The sequence below is a fragment of the Zonotrichia albicollis genome, chromosome 15 (assembly GCF_047830755.1).
Source record: "Zonotrichia albicollis isolate bZonAlb1 chromosome 15, bZonAlb1.hap1, whole genome shotgun sequence".
Classification (NCBI taxonomy): Eukaryota; Metazoa; Chordata; class Aves; order Passeriformes; family Passerellidae; genus Zonotrichia; species Zonotrichia albicollis.
In genome coordinates, this window is record NC_133833.1 from 16,888,343 (window position 1) to 16,907,929 (window position 19,587).

The 19,587-nt window shown below is 50.9% G+C and overlaps 1 protein-coding gene and 1 long non-coding RNA gene across 3 annotated transcripts in view; one reads left to right on the forward strand and one right to left on the reverse strand.

Moving 5' to 3' along the window:
• LOC141730905 (uncharacterized) overlaps positions 1-1,662 on the reverse strand; it is a 51,066-nt gene extending 49,404 nt beyond the window's left edge. For both annotated transcript variants that reach the window (XR_012582761.1, XR_012582760.1), the window contains exon 1: positions 1,527-1,662. This is a non-coding gene — a long non-coding RNA (uncharacterized LOC141730905). The remainder of the gene's footprint in view (positions 1-1,526) is intronic.
• On the forward strand, positions 620-18,889 carry DELE1 (DAP3 binding cell death enhancer 1). Its single transcript, XM_074551915.1, has 11 exons — positions 620-916; positions 1,011-1,107; positions 1,215-1,335; positions 1,650-1,793; positions 8,030-8,085; positions 9,788-9,881; positions 10,597-10,739; positions 11,551-11,709; positions 12,526-12,618; positions 15,876-16,032; positions 16,860-18,889. The coding sequence occupies exons 1-11, from the start codon at positions 810-812 to the stop codon at positions 17,177-17,179; spliced, it is 1,491 nt and encodes a 496-aa protein (XP_074408016.1). The 5' UTR covers positions 620-809; the 3' UTR covers positions 17,180-18,889.
• Positions 18,890-19,587: the final 698 nt, after the last annotated feature.

Sequence of the window (19,587 nt, forward strand, 5' to 3'; positions counted from 1 at the left end):
TGAGGTCATTGAAATGTGTCCAGCCCTAAACCTCAGCAAGGCAATTCCAAGTAATTTGTCCTTCTAACACTTGGACATCACTTAGAGCTTGTTAAGATGCTGTTTGTTCCAGGGATTAAATCTCCCTGCTTGTTGATACAGCTTGAAAGCATACAAAGATCAAGCACCAAAAAACATCCTTCCTTAATTTTAATTTATTCCGCATTCTGCAACAAAAAGGCAGCGCTCTGTTTCATAACCCCCTTCTCATTGCGTGTTACACTCTGGACAAATTGTTAACTATTTCTGAGTCTGAAATGTCAGCGTCATTTGCAAGGTGACTCTACCAACAAGCAATCGGTCTTTGGAACACCTGGACATCAGTTAGAGCTGCGAGCTGCTGTTTCACGGACACAATCTCCCTTCTTGCTGATGAGGCTGGAAAGCACACAGAGACCAGACCCCGGTGAACACATTTTCTTAGAAATGTTTTACACATTCCCCATTTTGCGGAGCGGGACCCCCGCGCCCTCAGCGCCCACACGGGACCTCCCGGCGGGGCGGCGCTCTGTGCGCGCTCCATGGCGGCGGGGCCGCTCTACGCGCGCTCTATGGTGCTGCGGCCGCTCTGTGCTCGCTCCGTGCTGCCCGTGCCGGTGGATCCCCTCTCCGTGGCGGTGCTGCCGCTCCGCCCGCCCTCCCCGTAGCCGCCCTTGTCCCCGCTGTCCCCTGCGTGCCCGCCGTGCCCGCAGCCCCGGCCCGCCGTGCCCCCGCCGTGCCCGGCCGCCCGCCCATCTCTGTGGCCCGCGCGTTCCGGCGGGGCGGGCGGGATGTGGCGGCTGCTGCTGCTGCTGGGCCGGGGCCGCTGCGCGCCCACTCCCGCCCGCCCCGCCTGTGCCCCCGGGCTGGGCGGCGGCCGCGGCCGCAGCCCCGAGCGGTGAGTGCGGCTCGGGGGTCCCCGTCCCCCCGTCCCGGGGCCGGCGGCGCGGCCCGGCCTCACGGCGCCCGTGTTGTGTGTGCGGTTGTTGCAGGGCGCCCGCGTGTCAGGATGGCCCGGAGCGAGGAGGACGGCGGCAGCCGCTGCCCGGCCTGGTGCCCCGCTACTCCGTGCGGGAGGCCGTCACCTGGGTGAGGAGCAGCGCGGGGACACCTGGGGGGATCCCCGAGCTGAGCGGGGGGAAGCGGGAGCGGGAGAAGGAGCGGGGCTGTTCCCTGACCGTGTCCGCTCTCCGCAGGGAGCTGTGGGCGCGCTGCTGCTGCAGCTGCTCCGGCAGATCGCGGGGCTCCGCTCGCTGCAGGACGCCCGGACAGAGCGAAGGCTTCCCTGGCGCTCCCCGCTGCCCCCTCAGCCCGCAGGTCAGCGGCTGGGCCCGGGAGGGCGGCGGGGGGCGGCCGGATGGGTTTCCTGCTTGGGCTGGGATTCCTGCCTCGGGCTGTGCTCAGTACGGCTGGGAAAGGCTGAGGGCCACTCTCAGGCCCTGGGGAGAGTGTCAGGAGAATCTCTGGTTCTTAGTGGTTTGGTGTAATCCCACTCTGTGTGCCCTTGCCTTTGTTTTCCCTTCTGGATTCTGCTGCACGAACTTTCCTCCTGCTTGTCTGGTCAGAGAACACTGAGTGCATGCACAGCCCGGTGTTGTCACCTGGAGCAGACACTGTGTTCTGTGTTACAGTGGTGACTGAAGCCTCAAGCAGCAGTCCTGGCGAGCAGCTGGGCCCCCAGATCCTGCAGAAATCGAGTCCGGAGGTTGTAGCAGAGAATTCATCCTCAGGGATCCCCTCGGGGCAAGCAGAGAGGCAGCCCTGGGCAGAAGCAGGTATGTGCCATGTGCTGCGGGGCAGGATACTCTGGCAGAAGGACCTGGGAGTTCCTCCAAGGCAGGCTTGGAGCCAAGGAGTGTGTAGCCATTTATTGACATTACAGGAGGCAGGTGAGAGTGGAAAGGCAAATTTCAGAGAGATGAATCCGGGTCCAGAGACAGGAGGAAAAAACCTCCTGAAGGCAGAGACAAGGCTGTGCTGTAACTGCAGGTGACAACAGCTTTCCCAACAGTGCTCTGCCTTAGCAGACTGATTGCAGCATCCAGTCCTGTTCTTTTACTGTGGACAGATGTTTGCAGCCAGAAGGATTCAGGAGGATGCTGCACCATTGATCTGGGAGACTGGTGTACATGGTGTGAAACTGGAGGAATTATTCCCTTCCTGCAAGATGAGGATGCATTTCTGAGCTTTATGCCATAGATAAGACAGTGGAAGGAGGTATCAAAGACATTATTAAAATGAGTTTTATAAAAATAGAAAGATAGACTCCAACAAAATTGAAGTCTCGCCCAGGAAAGCGTGTCCTACATAGGGAATTTAAAGTCACACCAAGGAAGATCAGATGAGGCCTACAGCTCACTAGATATAGAAACACAGATAATGGCCTCAGGAAGGCTGTTGGAAGCAGGAAGCCTGCTGGAACAGGTGGCAAGGGGACAACATTCAGTAGTGGTGTAGAAGAGGCACATCAGGAAACCAACCACAGATGTTGGCTAAATCACAGGATCACAGACTGGTTTGGGTTGAAAGGGGCCTGAAAGCTCTTCTTGTTCCCTGCCATGGGCAGGGACACCTTTCATTATCCCAGGCTGTTCCAAGCCCTGTCCAGCCTGGCCTTGGACACTTCAGGGATCCAGGGGCAGCCACAGCTTCTCTGTGCCAGGGCCTCAGCACCCTCACAGAGCAGAACTTAAATAATGAAGGTGCTGCAGAAAAGGTTGGAGCTGTTTCCCATTTTCTGCTTGCTTTCAGAATTTTGGCTTCCTTCTGTGCTGATTTCAGCTACTGCCCATCACTGCTTATCAAACCTTCTCCTGCCAGAGGTTACCATTCCCATCAGTTGGCAAATGAAGCATTTTGTTTCCATGTCTCCTAATTAACTCCAGGAAAACAGCCAGGTTAATTTACCTAAACTGCCAATTAGACTGTTTAACCCATCTGCTTTAGCCTGGAGCATATTAAGAAGCACTCCAGCACTGGCAGGTGACTGGACATGGACCTCTGGGAGGAGTGGTGGGAAGAAGTGGAGACAGCAGTGCCGGCAGTTGGCACAGCTGAACGTCCTGGAGAGCCTGTGTGTCTGACAAACAGCTCCTACTGAGAGTCAACAGGAAGAGCTTTTGGGCAAACTGATAAATTGAACAGTGACAAGTCACCAAGGCCACGTGGTCTTTGTTCAGATGTTCTTCAGAAGCTGGGAGATCACTGAGCCTCCAAGAACAATCTGTAATCCCGTGCTCAAACCTGCTCCGTGGCCAGGGGAATGAGCACTCACAGATTGCACAGCTTGGCTTTTAAAAAGGGGTGGGTGGCTGTTAGTTTAAGGCACAGAACTGCAAAAAAGGTGATTCTAATTTGATAGAAATTCTGTTACAGGATAGGGGTGTCAGATGCTGGGATGAGTGGGCTGTATCAAAGGTCTTGGAAGGATTTAGGAAGCCATTTCTCAGGCCGTTTTGCTCCCTTACAGAGACTTGAGAGAGTTGTAAATCTATTAAGACTTCTTTGGAGAAGTCAACAGGCATGTGGAGCAAGATAATCCAGCTTTTAGCTTTCTGAAAATCATCTAGATAGGACCTAAACCAAAGCTATCTAAAGAATTAAAGCTGGTATGAGGGAACATGGAGGGGTTACACTTGGGCTGGACAAGAAAGTTTTCAGAGTGGAGAGCCATTGCTGTAGAATTCCCCTGTCCTTTGTTAAACCTGTTCTGCTCAGCACAGTCAGCAGTGACTTGGAAAAAAGAGGTGATGAACGAGGCAGCAGAAGCAGCAAATGGTACAAAATTCTTCAGGACAGTCAAATCTGAAAGTCACAGGCAAAGGTTGCACAGAACCAAAGCCAGGGTAATCCCCAGGTGGGTTAAACGAGTGTGCACAGGGGAGTGTGGCTGTAAATACACACACAGAGTTAGGAGTGTCAAATTAATAATTGTCTTGCAGAGGGAACATTTGAAGTCACTGTGGATGTGCTTTTGATAAGGTTAAGGCAGTGCTCGGCAGCAGTGAGGCCAATTAAATGTTAATTATGGTGAAGGAAGGAGCTGAGGACAAGGCTGTGCTGTGGGTTCATGTGAGTCTGGGATGCAGCCATGTCTGGAGCACTTAAGGAAAAGACAGTGCCTGAAAAACAGGGACAAAACTGCAGAGAAAAGATGACAGGGAGACAATTACATCCAAACACAGACTGACTCTTCAGCTTAAAAAAGGAAGTGGCAGAGAATGTGCTGGTGCTCTGTGAAACCAAAAGTGTTGAGAGAAAGTGAATAGGGACAGGCTTTTTCATAATGCTGATATTAAAAGGCAGCACAGAAGGGTCAGGTGGCAAGTTTGGAAAAAAGCAAAAGGCATTTTGTGTTTGGCCAGTGCCCAGGTAAATTGTGGAACTCGCTGCTACGGGCCAGAAAAACAAGTGGGTTCCAAGAAGTGATTAGGTAAAATTACACATTGAAATGAGACTTAATTGGTCCAGCCAAGCCTCCTGCTCAGATCACAGAACAGCTGATTGCTGGAAAGTTCTGCCAGGGAGAGCGTGACTTTATAATCCCTGCTCCTCACCCTTTCTGCCCAAGCATCTCCAACTGTCACTTGTCAGGGATAATATATGTCAGAAATAATTTGATTTTGCTCTCTACATAAGTCCTCGGGTTACATTCCACATTTTGTTGTGCCTCCATTTTGTGGGAATTTATGGAGAAAAGTCAGAGGGAAGAGATTTGGTAATCTGCACTGAAAAGCCTGAAAAAATGCAGGGTTTTGTCATGTGAGAAGTCCTGGGAATCTTTCCACGGAAAGTGAAGCTTGATGATGCCTTTCTTTCACTACATTTTGCTTTCTACAGAAAAACCTGCCTGAGGTACAGGTTTTTTTTTTTTCCCCTGGTGTTTAGCTAGTGAAAGAGGGTGAGGCTGGCAAAATGAGGATGCAGCAGGAAGCTGGGGAGAGCAGAAGGAGGGGAAGGACAGACGCCTGGCAGATGATGCAGGGGAATCTGGTAGCAAAGCCTTGCCATGAGAGAGCAGAGCTCAGAGTGCAGCAGAATGTACCCTGGCTGCTGCCAGCAATGGCAAGGGATCTTCTGCAGAGAATTCCATGTCCTTCCCCTTTCTCTGGGTGTTTCAGTTCATTTCCACACTTGCTGGTGCTGGTGTCCCTGTGCAGTGACAATCTGCTGTTGTTGTGGCAGAGATCTGTGGGATGGGTCCCAACATCTCAGCTTTCCACAAGAGCCATTCCAATTTTGTTGGAGCACAATATGAACAAAATCTATTCCTTTGTTCGAAAAGAAAACTTCAGGAAATTAACTTAAAACTTGCTTTAAGTAGCATTCTAGATATTGCTACCAGCTCTGTGTTCACATCTTATTTTTTCCCATGCAATTTCTGCCTCACTCAGAGGCTTTTTGCTGGGAGTTAAAGGCACAGAGTGAGCAAGCAGGTGATTACAGCCAGTCTCAGTGTTACAGCAGCTGAATGATGCCCTGGGGAGTTGTATTTTACCCCTGGCAGAACTGTAAAATTCGTTATTTCAATTCCGAGATTACAGACATTGCAAAAGTGTGTTTTCATTTCAAAGCACAATGAAACCAATTGGAAACAGTGAAATTTTCCATGAGGCAGAAATGCTGGATTTTGGCCAGCTCTTGTTGTGACTTCGTTCTCCTGGATGTTTTGGGATGAGCAATCTAGGCTGTCTACGAGAAGATTATTAATTCCTCATTTGGAGCTAGCTGTGAGCAACACTTGATTAGTCCAGGATGAACAGTGAAGAGAGACAAAAATATTTATGAACTGCTGAAGATGTGAGCATTGGGCATCCAGAACACTGAAAGCTGCAAGGCTGCATGGAAAAAAGAATGTGCAGTCATGTTGCATCATAGCATGGGTTTGAAGGAGTAGAAATAGAGTTGCACAGAAAATTCCAGCTGTGATATTCCCATCTTTTAAACATAACCTGAAGAATAATTTAGCTTGCCCAGCCTCAAAGGTGATTCTGAGGGAATTCAGGTCCCCCAGAGCAGCTCTGGCTGCCCCTGGATCTCTGGAAGTGTCCAAAGCCAAGGTTGGACAGGGTTTGGAGCAGTCTGGGATGGTGGGAGGTGTTCCTGCCATGGCAGGGGTGGCACTGGCTGAGTTTTAAGTTCCCTTCCAGCCCAAACCATCCTGGGAGACTCTGATCCTTCAGGACTGGGGCTCGGTGTCAGGGTAGGTTGGTCCCTGTGCTTTTTTCCAGATATTCTCTGGAATTGGTGACCCTGATCTGTGGAGATTTGAGTGAGGAGGGCTTTCCATGGTAGAGGGGCACAAGATGCTTCTGCAAGCTGACAGAATTCAGAATTAGTGCTGTTTATTTTTCACGGTTCAGTGGTTTGTCCAAATTCCAACATTTTCACAGTAAATGAGGAGTCTCTGATTCAGGAGTAGACACCCATGCAAAATGTACAGTTTCTTTAAAGTGTGGATGTACTAATGCTGTTTAAACAAGTAGTGGGAGAATTCTTAAAACAGACCATTTTTTTTCGATGGGATTTGCAGTTGTTTGTGTGGCAAAAACCCAAATTACATCACAAGGGAGATACACGATAGAGCCTTACAGTGAGAAATATCAGATAATTTGATGCCTGCTCTGCAAAGAAACAGAAAGCACAACTAATAAATTCACAGATTATACTACTTTAGGTGGAATGCTGCATAGAAGTCATGTTTGCCACAGTGATGTTGCTTGTTGGGTGAGTGGGGCCTGTTGAGATAACACACATTTGAATACAGCCAGGGGGGAATTGTTTGTCTGGGAATAATGAGGCTGCAGCTGGCACACAGGCCATGGCTCCCTGCATGCTGTACAGCACAGGCACTGCAAGGAGCACTCCTGCCTGCTGCACACCTCATTGCTGCTGCTCCTGGAGCCAAACACTGCCAGGAATCAGGCCCTAAAAGGACATTTTGTGTCACTTGTGTTGGCTCTCACACAGCTGGAGAGGGAGGCACAGGGAGGGCACAGCTCTGGCTCAGAGTGGTCCAGGCTCCAGCACCTGGAGCTCAATGTCCTGTGGGATCCAGCTGCTTGTGGGCACCCAGGTTAAAAATCCTCAGCCTCAGGCTGTGTCCTCTTTGTGAGGTCATTGTCCCCTTGGCAGGAGTGATGCCACTGTGACCCCTCTGAGCAAGGTGCCTTAGCTCGGGCTGGAGAGGCTCTGTCAGATAATTCTGATTGGAGCTGGTGACAAAGTGGCTGTCCCAGTGTGCCTGAGAGGGCTGATCACCCCCTGGCACAGGAGCAGGGCTGTGTCCTGCAGAGGAATCCCCTGGAGAAGGACATGGGGAGGCAGCACCTCAGCTGAGGCTTGGGTGTGATGCGCTGGGCGAGCTGGGAGCTGCAGCAGTTCTGATCCAGGCAAACTGGGCAGGAGGAGGCAATGTCACCCCTCCTGTGACGCTGCTGAGAGGGGCTGCACCTCAGTAACCCCACTGGAAATTCAGAAATAGGAGCAAAAAGTCATAAAATTAAGCAAGGCTGGCAGAAAAGTGCTGCAGTTGAAAGATGTGAATGGTGCAGTCTTTTTAGAATCACAGACAGGAATCAAGAGGGGCTGATTAGTCGTGTCAGGACTTTCAAAAGGAGGAATTGGCTTTTTAGTAAAGAAGAAAAAACCTAGAAGAGCCAGTGCCTGGAAGCAGAAACCCAGAGTAGGAGTACTTTAATTTGAAATGAAGCACAGGGGTTTAAAGCAGTGATTACAAGTTACTGGAACATTTAGGAGAAGCAGACGATTCTCTACTTTTGGTGTCTTCATATCAAAACCAGGGGCCTTTCTGGAGGAGCTGCAGCCACAGGGCTGATTCCAGAGCTTGCTCCAAAGGTCAGATTGGTTGGGATTCCTGCTGTTCCTGATGTCCCTGACTGAATGGGAGATCAGATATTTAGGAAAGAGCTGTGAAATAGAGAGGATGAGAAGAGGCAGACATGCAGCACTGCTAACTTTGCTTTTTTGTTGGATTTTGTTTTTAATGCAGGGGAGTTCCAAATCCCTGTGAGCTCCAGGGTGGGGCCAGTTCTCCACAGTGCAAAGGTAAGGTCTCATTTTCCACCCCCTGTGTCTGCACCTTCCCTGCAGGAACACATCCCAGAGCTACCCAAGCACAGCCTGAGCAACACTCACACACAAGACTGGGAAAAAAGAGGAGATGGGACATACTGACCTCTGCTATAGCCAGAAAATTCCAGGATTTACAAACTGCCATCCCCATCCTTTGATGTATCTGTGTAACAGGGCTGCTGGCAGGGAAGCACTGAAGGAAAATGGTGAGAAACACCAAACCAAGCAACCAAACAAAAAAATCAATTCAGCAGCACCAGTGTGTTGCTGTGTATATGCATTTTGATGCAATCTTTCACTAGGTGATTACATGCTGTTGCTATTTTGGTGTTTACCAGACAACCCATGACTGGAGAAGGTGGTGTCACTCCAAATGCTGCAAAATCAGGGCTGGCTCTTGTCTGGTAAAGAGGGAAGCACTTGGGGCTTGAAGAGAGTGCATCAGCTCGAGAGTCACAAGGCCATAAATTATATTATTGTTCTTGTTGTGATTAAACCTGCCAATTTTTTGCAATTCACATCTTAGATGCAAATAATTCCATTTTTAAGATAATCACTCGGCTGAGCAATCGCTCAAGGACACTGTGAGCAGAGTGAGGTAAATTCAGCTTTTAGCAGAGTGAGTTCCTGCAAAAGGCACCAAGGAGGAGTTTGCTTGATCTGCTGAGGGGGTGAGCATGGATCTCTGCATCCTGGGAGGTGCCCCTTGTGCAGGGCTGGAGGAAGAGCCTGCAGCTGGCTCATGGAGCAGCTCAGGGAGGGGCCCTGCACCTGGCTTGGCCCCTTAAGCCAAGGGGCATTTTCCACATTCCCTGTGTGCACTGAGCTCTGCTGCCACTCAGTGACACTCGGGGTGTGGAGCTGGGCTGAGCCTCCTGCCACGTCCCAGGCTGTTCATTGCCCAGGAGGGAAGGATTTGCTGTGCCCTGCAGGGTTTCAGCAGCACTGGGCAGTGCCCAGTGCAGCTCAGGGGGCAGCTCAGCTGGCACTGGGTAAAGCAGAGGTGTGAGGGTGTTTTGGCAGGGACTTTGCTCTGGGCACAGTGTGGCAGAGGGAACAAGGGCTAATGTTATTTTTGGAGGGGGGAGTTATCTTGGAATCATGGAATATCCTGATTTGGAAGGCATCCACGAGGATCATCCAGCCCAGCCCTGCCCAGACCCCCCAACAATCCCTGGCAGTGCTGTCCAAAGGCTCCTGGAGCTCTGGCAGCCTCGGGGCTGTGCCCATTCCCTGGGCAGTGCCAGCACCCTCTGGGGGGAGAACCTTCTCCCAAATCCAGCCTGGCCCTGCCCTGGCCCAGCCTCAGCCCTCCCTAGGTGTGTCCCTGTCCCAGAGCAGAGCTCAGAGCTCAGAGCTGTCCCTGCGCTGCCCCTCCAGAGGAGCTGCAGACTGCTGAGTAGGGTGAGGTATTTGCTGAATTCTGAAAGTCTCCTGGTGCCTGAGAGGCTGCACCAAGCTCCCTGGCCAGGGGCAGGGCAGCAGTGTCCATACAGCTTCCCCAACGAGGTGGCTGTGTAGGACAGGGAGGGTTTTCTGTGTACACATGACCTCACCCTCCTGATGACTGAACTGCCATACTAACAGGTCTCACTGCTTGGTTTCCAAGCCAGCATCTCCTCTAGGGTTGATATGATTTAGCTCTCTTTAATAGCTTTTTTCTCTGACTCCTCAGGGTGACCCTGCTCAGCGAGGGCATTTAGAGGAAGCCGCTTTCCAATTGCAGCAGATTTTCCGAATTGATATTTCCATTGCATTGAATATCCTTGGTAATGTGGAGTTGGTTTTGTTTTGCCCTTAAACCACAGGTTTCTCATTTTGGAGGACCTCCAAATGGTTGCAGGTCTTGTGAGAAGGCAGGGATGGCAAATACCCAAGCTGAAGCCTCCTTTCAGCAATTTTAACTGTGCTTGGAGAGATTTATTGCCCTTTGTCCCATCGTGCCACCTGATTTATCTCAGCATATTTCAATCCAGGCTTGCTTGAAGCCTGCACTGTTGTCCTGACATCTGTAGCTGGAAATTAAGCCATCTCTGTCTTTTTTGCAACACAAGATGTCATATCCTTGTATCCTTCTTTTATTGTCTGAGCTCACGGTTTTCCTGGCAAGCTGAAAAAGCAATTGCAGGATTGCAACTCTAAGAAAAGCAGAAGGAAGATGCAATGAGCTAAGAAAAGTCCCTGCCCTATATACACCACTAGTTGCAGCACTGAAAAGCAAGTTGTTTCTGTGTGAGCCATACGTTGTGTTAGCCTGTGATCCCTCTCTGCCACGAGCCCAGAAAAATCCCTAAAATGCAGTGTTGCCATTTTTCTTATGGAAACTGTGGAAGGAGGGTTGGTGAGCCAGCTGGAAGTGGCCCAGAGCACTTGGTGTGAGCCAAGGAAGGCCCAGTGGCTGTGGGGGAGGTTGCTGCATTGGAGGCTGGGTTGTGGCTGTGTGCTTTTCCCTGTTTTCCATGCCTTGGGCTGTGTTTTCCTCAGGCACCGAGAGCATGAGGGCGGGGCACTGCCGGGTGGCCTTCACCTGCTTCAAGCTGGCGGCAGATCGGGGCTACAGCAAAGCCCAGTTCAACGTGGGGCTGTGCTACGAGCACGGCAGGGGCACAGAAAAGGACTTGGAGAAGGTATCCAGGGCCTGCCTGGGGGTGGGAGTGGGAGCACACATCTGGAGAGGGATCTGTGCTGGGTGCTTGGAGATTTGTTCCTTTTACATGGCTGGGAAAGTCATGGAATGTCCTGAGCTGGAGGGAACCCCCAGGGATTACTGATCCAGCTCCTGGCCCTGCACAGACACCCCAACAGTCCTCCTGTGCATCCCTGGGAATGCTGTCCAAAGGCTCCTGGAGCTCTGGCAGCCTCAGGGCTGTGCCCTTTCCCTGGGGAGCCTGGGAGAGCCCAGGCTCTGAAGGCTCAGTAGAAAATGCTGGAAATAATAAAAATTGCAGCTGTGCAGAGCTGCTTTCAGTGTCACCAATCCCCTCAGAGAGGTGCTCTGAGATCCCTTTCCCACAGCTTCTGAGGGTTCTCCAGGTGCACAGGCTGTGCTACCAGCACCCAGCGGGGTTCCAAGGAGAAACCTGTCATGTTGCTGTATTTAAGACACCGCTGCACATCCCAGGGCTTCTCAGATCTCCAGTTTGGCTCCTGTAACTCCAGCCTGCCACCTAGTGCAAGCTGGCCAGCAGCTGCTGGAGCTGGGAAGAGCTGCACAAGCAGCTTGGTTTGAGTCATGGTTGGCCCAGTGCCACCCCTTCAGCTCGGGCAGGGTGGTTCCAGGACTCGGGGGTACTCATTGTCCCACTGAGCCAGCTGATGTTCTGCTGTGGGAGGGATGCAGCTTGTGATGGGTCTAACCAGAGAGGTGAAGCTTGAAGGGAGCCATGTCATGTTCAGGGCATGCATCAGCTGGTTTCTCTCTCTCTCTGTGTCTCTCAGGCAGGTTTTTATTACTGCCAGGCAGCCAGCAGCCATCACCCCATGGCCCAGTACCGCTACGCCAGGTACCTGCTGCAGCACAGCCCTGGCAGCCCCTGGCACAGGCAGCACAAGGCTGTGGCACTCCTGGAGCAAGCAGCAGGGGCTGGCATCACAGAGGTGGGTGTCCCTAGGTCAGAGAGCCCTGACTGAAGGGTTGGAGCCACAGCACTGCAAGGGAAAGCCTTCCAATGCGTTTGTCCCTGCTCACAGCATGGGGGTTGGAACTAGAGGACCTTTAAGGTTCCTTCTGAGCCAAACCATTCTCTGATTGTCTGTGTATGTTCCTGACAGTGTCTGGGAGACAGCCCTGCCTGCAGACAGAGCCACTGTGCCACACGTTGGTTGGCTGTTGTCAGTGGGGCTCTTACATTAAACCTTTGCCTGGGAGAGCTCATCTGTGCTTGAAAACACAGCTCAGTTTTCATCTCCTCTCAATTCCAAGAGTACAGGTCACTGTACTGGAGGAACTTCCAGTGCTTGAAGCAAGAACAGATCCTTGTTTTGTGTCTGTGGCTTTCTGAGATGACTCATCTGTGCAGATCTGTCTCCTGCCCTCCTTTCCCCCTCCAGGAGATGCATTTAGGCATGTGCCATCTCACCCTGGGAATGCCAGGCTGCAGTGCCTGTGCCTCCTGGAGCTCACTGGCCACAGGGTGCATCTGCTGGATCTTGGGGACAGGACATGAGTGGGAACCATTCCCTGGCTCTGACTCCCACAGGAGTTTGGAATGATACTCTGGCTCTCAAATGTGAATTCTTTGTGTTTACTGAGTCATGCTGGTTTTTCGTAGGGCAGCCCTGGCTCTCCCAAGAGCCCCTGCACAGGCGGGGTCCTCACCACACTGCCACAGTAACCCCAGCAGCTTGAAAAATCAGTAAAAAAACCGAATAATTAAAATCCTGGCTGATCTGGACCGTGTGGCTTTGTTGCAGGCACAGGCTTATCTTGGAGTGTTCTACATGAGGGGGCTGCAGCCTCAGGAGAAGAGAGGTCTGAAGTACCTGCTGCAGGCAGCAAACAGTGGGGTAGGTAATCCTTCCTTCTGCCAGGGATTGTCCTCAGCTTGGGACCTGCAGGTGGAGGATTTCAGGGTTTCTTGGAAACGGGAGTGTCAGGATTTTACTGCCCAGTGTGAAGGGACAGAGTGGAGCCTTGGTGCCTCTTGGGGAGGAGACAGGCCCTGGGCACAGACCCTGCAGAGACAGCCCTGTTGGGCTGCAGGAGTTCCTACAGCACCAGGGCCTGTATCCAGCCTCCAGCATTGTGCAGCTTTCCCACTATGGAGCATCTACACCCTCTTCAGTCAAAATCTTTCACTACTGCACCACATGGAGAACTTCATTGTGTTTACCTCAAATCTGTTCTTCAAAATTGGCCCTTTGTTTCTCTCCTTTTATAGAGAGGATGAAAAGACTGTTTCTGGATTTATATTTAAATTCAGCACCTTTAACATACTGAAACACTTGAATCTCCATTCAGCCTTCCCCCATTTTTGCTGTTTCTCTTCACAGCTCATGTTAGATCCCCAAGAATCTTATTGCATGCACTTTCCCCAAGTGGCCCAGGCTTCTCCTTCTTGAAGGGCAGTGCCACAGTGTGGGGACAGCACTCTCCTGAACCCCCACCAGCATTTAGAGGAGCACAAATGTGGATCCCATGTCTTGCAGCCAGCTTTCTGCATCCCACAATTCTGTTTCTTGCCATTGTCCCCTTGTTTTCAGCTGCATTGTAATGGCCAGGGTTTTTTTTTTTTTTCCTGAAGAACTTGTTCATTTTAACTGCAGTTCCCACAGCTTTTGTGCAATGGAAAATAATGAACAGCTATTGCCTTTTCTGCTGGCTAATAGTTGTGGTTGTGGTGCCCTTTAGTGTGTCCTCTCTGAGTCATTTCTTTTGCAGGCTGCAGTGCTGGTTTAGTTTGTGCCTCCATGTAGTTAAGCTGTTCTACTTTGCTTGTCAGTCTTCTGTCTATTTTTCTAATTCTCCTTTGACCATTTTAAGATGCTTGGACTAAAAGTGGACTCAGGATGGAGGTATGCCATGGATCTCACATAATGAGCTCCTCTGCTTTGTTCTGCATTCCCTTCCAATAATTCCTAGCCCTGCTTGCCCTTTGCCTGGCACTGAGCACTGATGAGATGGTCTCAGGGAACTATCACAGTGTGATACCCAAATTTCTTCCTATCAGCACTACTTTGCATTTGGCAGCACTGTTTCCTTCGTGATTGTGTTGCCCATTCCTTAGGTGTGTGAGATCTTTAATTAATGCTTCATAGTAAGTTTGACCATTTTGAATGGTCATTTTTACATCATTGTAAACTTTGCCACTTGGGTTTTCACCCTTTTTCCAGCATGGAGACACTCTCAGTGTGCTGGGACAAGGCCTGACTTGCCACAGCAAGTAACAAGCAGCTCAGACATCACAGTACACAGCATTTAGTTCTAAATCTGCTAAAGATCTCTCCTAAGCTTCATCCTTGGCTCCTTTTTTCCAGCCTGGAGTCAGAGCTTTATGCTCAACAACATCACATTGAGTTATCCCATTAAACAGATGATTGGCATTTACTGGTAATGCCTTAACAACACAAAATCTGGCAGGTAACTGCAGGTCCTCAGGTGCACCCCTGGCATGTTTTGGTCAGAGTTTCAGACCGTGAGCATCCTTCCCCATGCTCTGATGCTGTGGATGCTTCAGGGGCTCAGCCCTGAGGGCAGGCTGGTGGTGGCTCCCTGGGATGGGATGTCCCCATTTTCCTGGGAGGAGGGCTCCATGGACAGGTTCACTTCCCATTACCCTGCATTTGGAATTGATGTTTAGTTGGCTGAAAGAACTCTTGGCATGGATGGAGCAAGGACAACATAGTTTAGTACAAATCCAGAAAAAGGAAAACAGCACAAAAAGTCACAGATTCAGCGTTTCTCTGGTTGTTCTCTCTGCTAGAGCTGAGCTGGGAACTCTGACAAGTGTTTTTCCTACACAAGAACTGTGTTCTACTTTGTTTCCCACTTTTTATCCTCCCTGATTTCCTACATGCAGCCACAGAACATAAACCCCTAATAAAGAGTTCTGTTGGAGAACTGGGCCTGACCTGCAGATGTCCAGGGGTGTCAGTCACTCCTGCCCTGCTAATTTGGGGCTCTCCCCAGGCTTGGCCCTGAGGTGTTCATCCTGTGAGAGATGGTGGTGCAGCTCTCCTGATTGAACCCTATCTCTTGTCACAGCTGAAGTGCCAATCCTTCAACGTGTTTATCTCATCTCTAAAGGAGTTTATTGCTGTCATAAGCTGAGACTTGCAACATTTTGCAAAGCACCCACTCACTGAGTTTTTCACTTGCCTCTACCAGCTACATCCTAGACAGCAACACTTGCAATATGTTCTTTTCTAGTGGCTTTATTAAAACTTGCTACTTACTTGGGGTCTTTTTCTGTTTCTTCTTTTTTTTTTTTTTGGAAAGCCTTGTTTAGATCATGTTTCTGGCAGTCACACTCTTCAGGCTGTGCTGCTGGCTTTGTTGCTGGAAAGGTCTGTGTGACCACAAGTCTGTGCAGTCTTTTTAATGTCTTCAGGAGTGTCATCCTGCTTTCCTGCTCTCTGAGACCCTTTGTCTCCCATTGGATCTCAAGGATAAAATACACAGCTGACACATAAACATGTCATGGGTTTGGATTTGGCTTCACTGCAGTGCCAACCTTTGCTTTCCAGTTTGTTCCCAGCAGTTACATATATCCAAGTGGTTCAGGTGCTTTTTCTCTAGTGCATATTTGCTTCATTTACTTCATTTCTGCTGCCTGAGATTTCTTTTGGAATAGAATGAAGTGAGGCTGAGCAGGAGAGTGCTGCACTCTTGTGTTAAAGGGGAATTTCCCAACCCTTGGCAGCAAGTACCTCAGTGCCATTTGTGATGTTTTTACAAGACTTGGGCTTGAACTCTCTTAGGGCAGTCTCAGGGCGTGCTCGGAGTTTGGGTGGGATCAGGATGTGGCGCAGTCACTGCTGCCCAAGGCACCTCAGCTCTGACCTCTGAGACAACTGGGATGCTCTGCAGAGCCAGCTGCTCCTTTGTTCCCCTGCCACAGCCCTGGGTGTTGAAGGGAAATCAGTGAATTTAATTGGAAAGGGATAGGAAGGAGCAGAGCCACACATTATGCTTCTCTCCAGGGGACTAAACTACTGAAGACAGAGCCTGGGGGATGGAGCAGTAAACTTAGCAAGGTGACCAAAAAGAAAACTCTGAAGAAGGTGCTAAAACCCTGTTTCCTTTGCTGTGATTGCTGTGCCAGGATGCCCAGAGCAGGTTCCACGTGGGCGTTTGCTACGAGCAGGGCCTGGGAGTGCAGCGGGACCTGGCGGAGGCGCTGAGGCACTACCGGCAGTCGGCGGCCATGGGGAACAGGCAGGCCCGGGACAGGCTGCAGGCATGGCAGCAGGAGCTGCAAGGTACCAGGGCAAGGGGCACTGCATGGGCAGGTGGGGCCTGGATTGCCACAGGAGGCTCCCACAGGGCCATGGCACAAAGGAGTTCTTTGTGCTGAAGGGAAGGCGCCGCTTTTCCTCCTCGGTTCTTTCCAGACCAGCTGGAGAAGCTGTTCCCACAGTATGATGGGTCACTGAATCACTTCTGTTGGAAAGACCAACTGTGTCCTGGGGGACACCAGCTGGGCCAGGAGGACATTGTCCTGCTCTGCTCTGCACTGGGGCAGCCTCACCTCCAGTCCTGCAAGCAGTTTTGGGCACCACAATATAAAAAAGGAATTAAACCATTAAAGAATGTCCAAAGGAGGCCATGAGGATGAGGAAGGGTCTGGAGGGGAAGCCTTGAGAGGAGCAGCTGAGGGCACTTGGTTTGTTCAGCTGGAGTGGAGGAGACTGAGGGCAGAGCTCATTGTGGGTTTCAGTGTCCTCCTGAGGGGCAGCAGAGGGCTCCAGTATCTGCTCCCTGTGACAGGATCTGAAGGATTGGCTGGAGCTGTGTCAAGGGAGGTTCAGGTTGGATACCAGGAAAAGGTTTTTCACTCAGAGAGTGGTTGAGCAGTGGAACAAGCTCCCCAGGGCAGTGGGTACAGCACCAAACCTGTCTGAGTTCAAGAAGCATTTAAACAATGCTCTCAGGCACAGGGTGGGATTGTTGGGGTGTCTGTGCAGGAGTTGGACTTGATGATCCTTAAGAGTCCTTTCCAGCTCAGGGTATTCTGTGATTCTATGGTTGTATGATCAAGCCCAGCCTTTGCCAATGTCATTAACACCTTGTTTTTCTGTACTTTCAGATGTGCACACAGAGCATCCATTCCCTTCAGGATTAAGAGCCTCCTCCTCCAGCCCTGATTTCTGGACTATTGAGCCTGTGTCTGCAGGCCTGCACAGCAGCCAGCCAGGACAGTGTGGCCTCCCCCTGCCCCACTCCTGGAGCACAGGCACACTGCACGTGATGCTGCTGAGCAGTGCAGGCTGGAGCTGTGCCTTCAGAGCCAGGACAGTGCCCCTGGAGCTGCAGGGCTGGGAGCCCCAGCACTGCTGGCAGCGAGTGACACCAGCAGGCAGAGGGCAAGGCAGCCCTTGGTGTGGGCTGGAACCAGGCTGGCAGTGAAAGGAAAGAGAAAGCTCTCTGTTCATGGAACAGGAGGCATTTTTAAATACCCAGGCTTTGAGAATAAACTTTGTGATATCTCCTGCACCATCAAGTAATCTACCTTCCACACAGGGATGTTGCTTCTGCACCTGCATTTCTGTATTAGAGCCAAGCTGTGGCTGCTCCTGGATTTCTGAAATTGTCCAAGGCCAGGTTGGACAGGGTTGGACCAATCTGGGATAGTGGAAGGTGTCCATGCCATGGCAGGGGTGGAACAAGATGAGCTTTAAGGTCCCTCCAGCCCAAACCATTCTGTGGTTCTGCATCACAGGGACATGATCTGGGGTTCTAATTCCAGTAGCCCTGCATGTCTTGCTCGTGGTTCCCCAGGGAGGTTTACAAGCCACCAGATGGGGATGGTGACAACTAACCCTGGGATTGTCCTGGCCCACACCCTCTGAAGCAATTTTCTCTCTCTCCAAAGCAAGTCCCCACAGTGCCCCTGCTACCAGCACAGTGTGGGCTGGCTCTGTGTTGCCATTATGGCAGTTTAATCTTTCAGACCTGGGCAAGCAAGAGAGGGAATTGTTATCACTGGGCAGAGTTTTTTATGGCATGTGACAGATCCACCTGTAGCAGTGAGGTGACAGCTGTCCCCAGCCATCCTGCACCATGTCAGTGTCCTTCTGTCCCCACTCCTGCTCCTGCAGCCCTGGCAGGGAGCTGCTCCCACCTCTCTGAGACACAATGAGCAAGGTTTGCTTCGAAACCCATCGTGTCCCTGTTTGCTGAGCACGCCAGCTCATTTTCAGCAGAGTGGATAAGGGATGCTCCCAGCGGGAAGGCACCGCTGGCAGGCAGCAGCAGCAGGCAGCTGGTGTGATAATTTCCTCCACTGGGGCAGCTGAATCCGGAAAAAGGCATTTGTTCACACCAGTTTAAACTGGTTCAAGGGCATCTGTGCAAGCTGCCCAGCTTCCTGTGGCCCTGGTGCTCTGTGTAGATCAGGCTCTGCAAAACAAAGGCAATGGCCCCATCCTGAACTTCTCCATGCAGCAAGGGAGGGGCACGGCCAGCCCTCAACACATCTGATTGTTCTTCTGGTCTGCTCTCTCCTTCTGCTCAGACCAAACTTTCTTAGACCATTTCCTTTATCAAGCAGGATACAAGGAGCAGGAAATTCCTGGGGTGGATTTCCTATGCTGTGATAATCCAGAGCGCGCTTACGCATCGCTCAGGATGGGAGAGGGGCTGGGGGGGCTGAAAGCAGTTTGCACAATCAGGAAATTGAAGCAAGAGGGAGGAATTGTTCTCCTTTTAAACCTGCTTGTTATTAGGTATTTTTGTGTAAGGACTTTCCTCTGACAGGGACATCAAAGCAACTTTGCAGAGGGAGATGTGAGGTTGTGCTGGCTGTTTGTCCCTCTGCCTGTGCTCCCAAGCTGCAGAGGAATCCCACAGGGCTCAGGCACAAATGCCTCCCTCATGGTTTGCACAGCTGCATCTCAGTTAGAATCTGGCTCTCTGACATTGTTTTGGTGCAAGAACCTGTTTTGTTTGTAAAACAAACCAGCAAGAGATTTGTGTTAGCAGAGCAGCAGCACAAGCTGGCCAGGCCAAACCCATCCATGGATGGATGCCAGACATGGGCTCATCTGTACAAGCATTTTGGAGACTGGAAATAAAACAACATTTTGGATATTAAAAAGTCCACCTGGGGAAATCTCACTCTATTGTTCTTGTCATTTAGCCCCAAGAGCAACAGAAAGAGGTAACTTTCTCATTTGCTCTGCTTTAAATGCTCTGTGTTTGGTCTGGTGCTGTGGCTCGGGTGTGTGCACAGCTGAAGCTGGGAATTTCACCTCCAGGCACATGGAAAAGAACAGGGGTAGGGTACCTGAGGTGGTCCAGGAGAGCCCAGAAGCCCTTCCCTGCCATCCCCACACTGCTGCATGAGCCCGTGGGTCAGCACCACCCTTCCCTTCTCCAGGAGTGCAGAGGCACAGACACCTGTGTGCTCCTTCCTTTGTCACCAATACCTTGGTTTCCCCACCCATGCTATTATCCCCAAACTGTCTTACAGCTCCCAGACTGACAGATCAAAGTGAAAACCCATAAAAAGGGTGAAGCTTGTGACTGAATATTTCAAAACAGTGTTTTCACACTTCCTTTTTCCCAGGTTACCTTTGGCAGACTCCAGCCATCTGGTGTCTGCTTTTGGATAAGGACTGTGCTCCAAAATCCAATGGCCTCAAAGGAGAGAACAGAATAGAATGGAATCATTAGGGCTGGAAAAGACCTCTGAGAACATCAAGTCCAACCTGTGATTGATCCTCACCTTGTCACCCAGCTCAGAGCACTGAGTGCCACATCCACTCCTTATGGAGAAGGAAGTGATGGGCATTTGGAGCAGCCATAGGAGAGAT